The sequence below is a fragment of the Chinchilla lanigera genome, unplaced genomic scaffold (genome assembly GCF_000276665.1).
Source record: "Chinchilla lanigera isolate Chin_1 unplaced genomic scaffold, ChiLan1.0 scaffold00014, whole genome shotgun sequence".
NCBI classification, from domain to species: Eukaryota; Metazoa; Chordata; class Mammalia; order Rodentia; family Chinchillidae; genus Chinchilla; species Chinchilla lanigera.
The window spans coordinates 5,345,945-5,355,581 of record NW_004955415.1 but is presented as its reverse complement, the minus strand read 5'-3'; the positions used below and the strand labels follow the sequence as shown (position 1 = coordinate 5,355,581).

Below are 9,637 nucleotides of genomic sequence, written 5' to 3'. Positions count from 1 at the left end.
GGGTGCAAAGATTCCAATTCAGAGATCTTAGGCACAGCTCAAGAACTTGCATTTCAAACAGTCTCGCAGGTGAGTTGTTGCTCCTGAGAATTCTTGATACCATTCCCAAAAGATTCATGCAATGGTAGGTAACGCCAGGAATGATCCCCATCTCCTGGTGTTCATGTCCTTTTGTTCAGGCTGGCCCTAGTGACTCACTTATATTTAACAGAATAGTTAAAGCTAAGGGTCTGTCACTTCTGGCATCTGATTATGCAAAGACAGTGGCTGTTTCCTGTCTCCCTCTTGCTTTGCTCCCTTGCTCACTCTGGGAAAGTGAGCAGCCACATTGGAGCAGTCCAATGGAAAGGCCTGCGTGGCGGCCAATAGCCACCAAAGAACTGACTCCTGCCAACAGGTATGTGATCTGTGGGTCACAAATCCTTCTCTCACTGAACTTGCTGCCACCTTGACTGAAGCCGTGTGAACTAACCTGAGCCAGGTGGCTCTGTTAAGTCACACTTGGATTCCTGCCCCAAAGAAACTGTGAGATAATAAATAACTGTTGTACAAGCTATCCCCTGTGTCATACAGTGATAGATTACTAAAAGAGATGCTTTATAAAGGAGCTAAACTGAAACCAGTAGGACATCTTGGTATGTAACCCATCCTTCAAGTCTCTGATGTCATTTGTCCCCAACATAAAGGAGACAGAATCTGTGTGCAGATGTCATTGGTCAATATTTAATGTTGTACAGTATTTACAAGTAATTTATATCATAACGTGCTTAACACTCCATTTCAAGCTTTGGTCCTTGACAAGCTTTGGACTCCTTCACTGGAGTTTATGGGAGGTCATGTGAGAGCACAGCCAGGGTCAGGATGGAGACGTGAATCGTGGTCTGCACCAGCCTCGTGCCCTGTGTGCACTCCCTGGCCATCCTGAGGTTGTGTCTTGTTAGCTAGGAGCATGGTGAATTCTCTCCCATCAGGCCCCATGAGGGTGAGGAGCGGCACCTCCTTTGGTTTTGGAAAAAGAAACTGTGGGTTCTTCTCTTGACAAGTGGTAGGATCTTTCCCTGAGAAAATGGGTGAGGGGCACAAACCTATCTGCCTGCCTTTCAGAGCGTAGCGCCTGATTTCCTCACTGGGAGAAGAAAGAAAGATTCTGGGGGAGGCGGTAAGGTTTTCTCATTTTCTCCAGAACTACACATGGAGAAAGTGCATTTCTTAGGCTGTTTGTTTGGAAAGGCCACAGATACCTGGAGACAAGGCCTGGAGCCAGGACGGCCCACTGTGGCTCCACCTTCAGCTCCTTCTGTGGCCCAGGATGAGCACCTCTCCCTCTGGACTTCTTTCTTCTCCTGACAGAATGAGCAGGCTGGGCCAGGAGAGAACTCAGAGCCTCCCCCTCAGTATCCTAGGCATGGAGGCAGCATCCAGGCACGGCAAACGGTCAGCGGTGGGCTGGCACCCCTCAGAGGGCCAGGCCCCCAATGCTCAGCCACCGCGCCCGCTCTGAGGAGCACCCCAGGGGACTTCTGTGCCACAGAGGGCTCTGACAAATATTGTCCAGCCTGCTCCTAATGGTGTCCTGCAGTTCCTCATCATCCAGCAGGACCGCTGCCGCCAGGGCCAGCAAGAAGTACTCCATGGCATCGTGAGCATCCTAACCCCATATAGGAGGGCAGAGAAAGAGACAATGTTAGCAAACACTTGCAGGATAGCCTGGGAGGCGCTGCTGCGAAGCTTAGCTTCTGTCTGCCTCACATTCCCAGCCCCACGTTCTGGTTCATCAGGGGAACTCCTGTCCCACCCACCACACAGCATCACTCTGAGGTAGCATCTTAGCCAAGCTTGGTCAATCAGGACACATCACTGCCCTAGACACAGTGTTTCAGGGATGTGTATGACCCAAACCTGACCTATCATCATGTGCCAAGACTCTTCAGTGTGACCCAGCAGGGAAAATGGTCCCTCATCCTTTCGGATGTGGCGTAAGCTTCCTGGGGGCTAGAGGTGAGGAGGCCAAGGAACACAGACAAATATAAACATACAGGGCCAAAAGATACAGAGGATGGTGGGGAAATTCATAATGATGTTGCAGCACCATGACCCAAGACTACCTAAAACAAAACCTATACCTCAGCTTCCCAGGTATTGGAGTCAATGAGCCGCCTACTCTGCTTACGGTTGTTGGAGTTGTTCTTCCTTTGCAGTCACTAGAATCCTTGGCTAATGCAGTTGGACCACGTACACTGCAGCCATGAACCTCTTCCTGGAATCTGTGGGGCTGCGGCAAGATGGCCCAGGGATCCTACACCTCCCCCATCCCTCTCTACATGCCAGGGATGAGAAACAGATGCTCTTTTGGGTGAGACTCAAAAAAAAGGTCTGGTTCTCATTAACCTTCTTAAGTCAATAATTAATTCAGGCCAGATACAAAGTCTAGCCAGTAAAAAAAGAACAGTACAACTGCCCTGAGGCTCCCCTGGGGCTCAAACATGGGCGAGACTCCGAAGTCACTGTACTCAGAAAGGAAGGGTTGTGCTGGGAAGGACAGGGACCCATGGTAAAGGGGAGGCAAACTTAGGGACGCTGTTCTAAAGTTAGAATTGTAACATAGAACTGAAGTCAACCAACACAGCTTCTAGAAGGTACTGAAAAATGAGTTCTAGACAACCACATCCTAGCAAACAAGAAAGTCAGAGCTACAGCCTTCTCAGGACCTAAGCATACTTACATGCAAAGGTTCCACACTTTATCACAAAAATACTGATATGCACCAGTGTGCCTCATGAAATATAGGTTTATGGAACTTTATATGAAATGAGCAACAGTTGACCTATAACATCTTATGGATATACAATCAAGTACTCATTTTGATTTTGATTCTGGAGCTTATAGTTCTTTTGGGAAGCACTAGGAAGGGAATGACATTTTTGTAGCCTCTCAAGGAATTCATAGGCCCTAGGCAATGTCCCCAGAGTAGCTGATAGATAATGCAGCTACAGGAGTTACAGCAGGGTGAAAACAAAGAACTGTGAGCTGTGTTCTCAGCAGACATGGGAGAATCTTTGAAGTCTCCAAGGATGCTTAGTGGAAAGAGCCATAGTGTCCCCTGTGGAGCCTTTTCCCACCCTGTGAACCAAGACTCCTCATCCTGGCCCTCTGGTCCTCTCAACTCTATCCCCATCACATTCTCACTGCCACCGCCTAGGTCAGTAGAACACATGGCTAGGCAGCTGCTCTCACACAACCCTGGAGGTCTGGCTCTTACCTTCAGCTGGTAGAAGGTGACTCTGCCTAGGCGATAATACACCTTCGCATAGTACAACGCCTCCTTGGGACTCTGCAGCCATGGTGGGCAAAGGGAAAGAGCCTTCAGGTAGCAGTCCTCAGCCATCTCGTACATATGCAGTGAGTAGTACACTGTAGCCAGGCGGTGAAAGGCCACCAGCTTCTGCCTCTGATCTCCTAGGAATTGGAAGGTTGAGAGAGATACCTTGTGGCCAGCACTTTGCATCATTCATTCACACATTCATTTCATAAAATTGTCTGAAAGTCTGCTACATGTCAGAGACCTTGCTTGGAGCACAGGAAACAACCCAGCAGAGGGTCCTGTCCTCGTGAGGCTGTGTTCTCCTAGGACCAATATTCCTCAATAATCCCACAAACAAACAAGTGGAATTTTCACCTGTAAACAGTCCTACAAAACAAAACTTAGGGCTCACTGTGAATAACTAAGTAGTGTCTACGTGTCCTGGTCAATCATCCCTGAAGAACATGTTCTGCTATTGTAGATAACACTGGAATTCGGGATTGTGGAACACAGTTACTTCTAATCCCTGTGCTGGGGCTTGGTGACAAGACTAGCTTGAATCAGCAACTGAGAATTCCCTACAAGGAATAGCTCTGTATATAACAAGTGTCTTCTCAACATGAAAGTCTGTCTTCAGAAGGCCCTTAGGCTGTCACCCTAGCTCCTTTACCAACTCTGTTTGACATATGCTACCCAGACCCATTCATTTTTAAACCAGGCTTTGAAACTTTGGTTTCTAATGGGTGTCTGACTTGCTGTTTGGGGTTTTGGTGGGCTTATTGTTCTAATAACTGATTAAGTACTGTAATACAATCTGATCTCTTATGAGGAAAAAAGTTTACAAGCATATCTTGGAATATGTGCAAGGTGGCTGTGGGATGTCATCTAAAAATATCACCTTTAAGCTTCAAAGAACAGAAGGCCAAAATTAAAAGAGGAAGTCCAAAGGAGAGAAAACTCTCTGACAGAAACATCCAATCACAGAGAAGCTCATGTATAAAGGATGAATACAGGGTCCTTTCACCTCCCAGGAGGACTAGGCCCTGAAGGTCTTTCCTGAGATTAGCAGACTGTCCCTCAGATGAGGGTTTGCACGGTAAAGTAAAAAGTAGGAAAGAAAGAGAAAGAGCTTGCAAGTGCAATTAGCCAAAATAAAGTCCAGTACTATCCGCATTAGATACCCTTGAAAATAGCCAGAAGTCCCTTCTAGAGCCATTGCAAAAGATTTGATTTACTCTTACATGTAACCAAGCCTTCTCTAAACACACCTGCTTTTCCTCAGCACCAAGGCAAGAACAGAGATTTTTTTTTAATCTTTTTTATTCTGCCTTTCCTCCGCTTTGATGATTTAGATCATTTCCCATTGCTTTTGCTGTAAATGCAATCTATTCCAACTATGTTGTAAGTTATGCTAATAGGGACCTGACCTTCATTTACATTTTTATTTCATGGGAAAATGTTCTTTTGGCTAACAATCAACCAATTAAAAGCCAAGGGCAAAGTGCTTATGTAACAAGAGTGCTGCCTTTGCATAGGATAAAAGAACTGAGGGAATAATGACCACTGTCATATTAATAATTAGTATGGCACAGGTTACAGTTTCTATGTGAGCAAGGACTTACATGTCTAGCACTGTGCTGTGGCGTTTATGTGGACAACCACTGGTCTTCAAAACAACTGCATGAGGTGGGCACTGTTGTTAAACCTGATTTGCTCATGACAAACTTGAGGCTTATGGAAGTTAAGTAATTTACCTAAGTTCTCCCTGACATTTGGGTCTGGGATTGGAACCCACAAAGTCTGAATGCAGAGCACTTCAAACTGCTGTGTTATCTATTTTTGAGTAGGGTTTGCCCCTCCTAACAGCATAGCTGACAGCTAGGACCACCTACCTGTGATGGTGCTCAGCCGGGCAGCAAGCGTGGCAAACTCCAGAGCCTTCTCATAGCCCTCGAGGCTGATCTGCAGCTCTGTCAGCTTGCTGAAAATCCGAAGCTCGGTTCTGAGTGCCTTCATCCTCCTTGCTAAAGGAACAGCCCCAGCCTAGGTCACAGCACAGGAGCCTTAGCCTATGGCAACGGCCACACCCAGAGGCTCCTCCCTTCCTGGCAGGGTTGGGGGTAGCCGCCATGTTTCCAAGCAATGCCTTTTCTCAATTTGCTCTCCTGCTCCTTGCTCTTGGCTCTTTGCCTAAGTTTTGGAGACTGAAGAACTAGAGATCATCAGGCTTCCTAAATCTGGGACAACTGAGGCAGGATAGGGAGGTTACTTTTCCTAAGACCACCTGGGAAGTAACTCACCTCTCAGCCATGTGGTCCCTCCATGCCCACAGTGTTGTTCTGTGCAACATTCCTATGAGTATGCATACAGTGTGTGGCAGTGCTCAATAAATGGTCACTTCTGTTATTTTTATTATAGTGAAAGTTTAGGCAGGTCACTTCAACTCTTGAGCATCAGTTTTCTTATTTACAAAATGTATATGAAAATAAGCACCTCCATAGTCAGGAATGTGTTTCTTATCTTCCTAACCTCTAGCTCAGTACCTGGCACATGCTGGGTGCCTGATAATGTTTAATAGATAAATTTTAAAACTGAACAAAGGAATAAACATCCAGATGAATAAAATTTTACGGTCAAATAAGATGAGGTTTCCCAAACTTCAGTCAGTGATACATTGATGTATCTGCTGAATACGTGGACACTTATTCAATCAGCGTTATTCTTTAAATCAATTATTTTTGCCACATCCTTTGCAATAATATCTGTGAACTCATAGTTTTGATGAGCTGGTATTATACCTTTTAAAATACATTTTGATAAATTCTTTAAAATATTCCACTATGACACCAATCGTAAGTGGGGAGGACTGCTAAGCACTGAAGTATGATATAAAAAAGTACCACGCACCCAAGAGGTTTAGTGACCATGGTGTACTGTCCCAAGAAGGATAATATACAAGCCTGAGAATGAGGGAGTCTATCAGATCCTTCCCAGAACACAAGGTGAGTACATTAGCATGGGACAAGGAAGGGAAGAAAAAGAAATACCAACAAGAAACGGGGAAAGGGAGTAAGGCTGAGCTCTAGGGTGAGCCTGTCCGCATCTGTGTCACAGTGGAGCTCAGCCTACCGCATAGGCCGGGACTTACCCGGTAATACTCCACCGCGCGATGCCTGTGGCGGGTCCCGTTGAAGAACACATCACCTGCTTCTTCGTAGAGTTTGAGAGCCAAGGAGGGCTCCTCTAACTTCAAGGCTGCCTGGATGGCTGCCTGGGTAGACAGAGACAGCTGTCAAAGGCAGGGAGGAGGGCCTCCAGGATGGACCAAAGTAAGATCCAGACCCACCTGTTCAATTCTGTGAAGTCCCCAACATCACCAACTGGTCTGCACATGTACAGGGTGATGGGAAGACCCAGGGATTCTCTATCTAGTGTTTCCCTATCACGGTGTGAGTGATTTGGTGATTCTAGAAGTGATTTTTAACAGTACTTAAGCACCTTATGTTTTAATAGTTAAGCATTTAATGTACTTTAGGAAAAAAGATCACTGATGCCTCAAACCAGTGATTTCAGACAGCATTATTTAAAGTAGAGTTGAATGTTAAAAACTTCACTGATGTGAAGTTGAGTCAATGAAAAAGAAGTAGATAACAGTAGAGAAGGCCTGGATATAGCAAAGCCAGGAACTTAATGTGTAAATGACTGAAAGTGGGATCTAATCCAACACCTGCTCTTTCCAGATGGAGACAGTGAGGCTCCGAAGGGATATGGAACTTCTCCAAGGTCACACCAACGGTAAGTGACAGACATGTGCTAGTGTCCTCCAACCTAACACCCCTTAGTCCCACAACCTCTTGGCATGGGCATCACTCCATTCTGGTTCCAGCCAGTCAATTTGGAGGGTGCAGCTGCCTCCTAAACAGCCCGAGTCAGCAGATCCTTACCAACCTGGAAGTAGAGCTCCACCAGCTCGTCTTCCTGCAGGAGGTAGTGGAGCCTTCCTGCCGCAAGCCAGGCCTCCGCAGCCTTGTCCCTCTCTCCCAGGTCAATGAATATGCGCAGGCTCTCCTTGATGCAGGTGAGAGACCTCCTGAGGGACCTGGCAGGCAGACATGGGCCTGTGAGGTAGGAGGGACCGAAGGGGCTGAGAGGTCACTGGGCACGGAAGGCAGCTGAGCCGCTGGGAAGGAGCGGTCTTCTCCCAGGCCACACAGAGAGATCAGACCTGAGCCGAGTCCCAGTTCTACTGCTGGTGTGACATTGAGAAAGTACAAAACCTCTCTGTGCCTTGCTTTCACTGTGTGTACAATGAGAATGTGACTGTACCTGCCTGAGAGCCCTGAATGGGATAATAAAAGTAAGCACAGATGAATATTTAAGTATTAGTTTGCATATCACTATTGCTGACCTGTAGTCCCTGGGTCTTTAGACTTACTTTAACATTTTTTCCTACTAGTGCCTAACACACAGTAGGTACCAAGTGCATATTTATGGAGTGAATCCATGGATGAGACCACAGTGATAACTTTTAATCATCAAAAAGGTTTAGATATTTTTGCTAAAAGGAAAAATCAAAGTAGGGTGAAAGTTTTAAAAAATTGGTGCTTGGATCATTACTCTTTAGTTATTTGAAAATTCTTTAACTGTTTGGAAAATCATAAAACGCAAAAAGCCTTTCCCTCATGACACGGATTAATGAGGGAATGAGACATGAGATATGCGGCCTTGCACAGACTCAGAATTTGAGAGTGGGCATTATCAGGACTGTAGTTCTCAAGGCTGGCAGCAGTTAGTCCCCAGAAGCTTTTTAAACAACACAGTCAAAGCATGCAATTCACCTTCACGTGTTGAAATGCCTGGGGAGCCTGAGTGCTGGGTTCTCTGGGAGCATTTTTGAAGCTCCTCCATGACTTCATTATACAGCTTGGGTTGAGACTTGCTGATCTAGTCCAACTCCTTCATTTTATAAAGGGAACAAGCTCAGAGATGGAAAGTGACTTACTCAGGTTGCACATCCAAGAAGGGAACCCCAAATCTGGAACTCCCTTCTCTGGAGTCCCAGCCTGAGACTCATCCCACAGTGCCCACATTTCCCAAAGCATGATTCATGGCCCACCCACATCAACATTACCGGGGGAACATCTTAAAGCCACACTCCCAGAGTCACTTCAGACTGCCTTCATCAGAATCATTAGGGCTGCAATCCCGAAATTTGAATTCTAAGGTACACCCAATTTATGCTCGTTCACACCCATGTGTGAGAACCCCAGCACCAAACCTATCCTCCTAGAAGCACATATCCTTCTAGAAACACTCATCAGTTTGAACTACATCCATGTGAACCATCCAATGTGGTTACCATCTGCTATGGTTCTGATGTGGTTTGCTCTGCAAAAGTACACACATGGGAGACTTGATCTTCGGTGTGGTGATGTTGAAAGGCAGAGAGGGCTTTTAAGAGGTGGGGCTCAGTCCAAGGTAACTGGGTCAAGGGGGCATCAGTTGCCCTGAAGGGGAATTATGCCATTTTCGTGGAACCTCAGTTAACCCCCATGGGAGGGAGTTGTTGTAAAGAGCAATGCTGGCCTCGCCTTCTGCTCTGGCTTCCTGTCTCACCATCATTCTCACCACTGTGATGCCATCAGCCGAGAGGTCTTCACCAGAGCTGGGCTGATGGTGGTACCACTCTCTGGAACATCCAAAACAATGAGCTAAAGAAACATTTTTACTCACTGCACGGCCTCATGTATGTTGCTTTTGTAATGCAAAATGAATTTACACACCACCTCACCCAGGTAACTTGGCCACCAGGCCCCCTTCTTGGCAAGTGACAGAAGCAAGCATTGATTTTGACAGATGAAGCCCTGGTCATTTGGTAGTGAGGCGGCTTTTGGCCTTCTGGAGAAGGTATCGGGCTTTGGGCCCACATAAGAATTGGGAAGAATGAATTCAAGGCTTCCTCATTGGCCACCCGGGACGTAAGATTTATTGTCAAGCCAAATGGAGCAGCACATGCCTGTAATCTCAATGGCTCAAGAGGCTGAGACAGAAGGATTGTAAGTTTAAATCCTGCTTGGACAACTTAGTGAGACCCTGTCTCAAAATAAAGAATAACAAGGCTGGGGATATAGCTGGATGCACAGGACCAGGGTTTAATCTCCAGTGCTGAAAAAATAATATTGACATCCAGGGTAGCCACTGACTTCTGTCAAGCACTACAGTGTCAGATTTGCTGCCAAGACTGTGCAGTGAGCTGAGGAAGCTCCACACAATGCTGGGGTGATCAGTAACCTCCCTGGCTAAGCTACAATAACCACAGGCCTCATTCACTGTAGA

The 9,637-nt window shown here is 46.3% G+C and overlaps 1 protein-coding gene across 9 annotated transcripts in view; it reads right to left on the bottom strand.

The window, feature by feature from the left end:
• Positions 1-701: 701 nt before the first annotated feature.
• Sh3tc2 (SH3 domain and tetratricopeptide repeats 2) overlaps positions 702-9,637 on the bottom strand; it is a 68,406-nt gene continuing 59,470 nt past the window's right edge. For 5 of the 9 annotated variants that reach the window (XM_013512395.1, XM_005380631.1, XM_005380630.1 and 2 more), the window contains exons 13-17: positions 7,250-7,400; positions 6,450-6,590; positions 5,194-5,344; positions 3,260-3,456; positions 702-1,648 (exon numbers count right to left, since the gene is read on the bottom strand). In XM_013512395.1, the coding sequence (XP_013367849.1) occupies positions 1,457-1,648; positions 3,260-3,456; positions 5,194-5,344; positions 6,450-6,590; positions 7,250-7,400 (832 nt within the window). In that variant the 3' untranslated portion in view covers positions 702-1,456. Of the gene's footprint in view, positions 1,649-3,259; positions 3,457-5,193; positions 5,345-6,449; positions 6,591-7,245; positions 7,401-9,637 lie in introns of those variants that run through there. The other 4 variants (XM_005380628.1, XR_001233271.1, XM_013512396.1 and 1 more) reach the window with 4 other exon arrangements.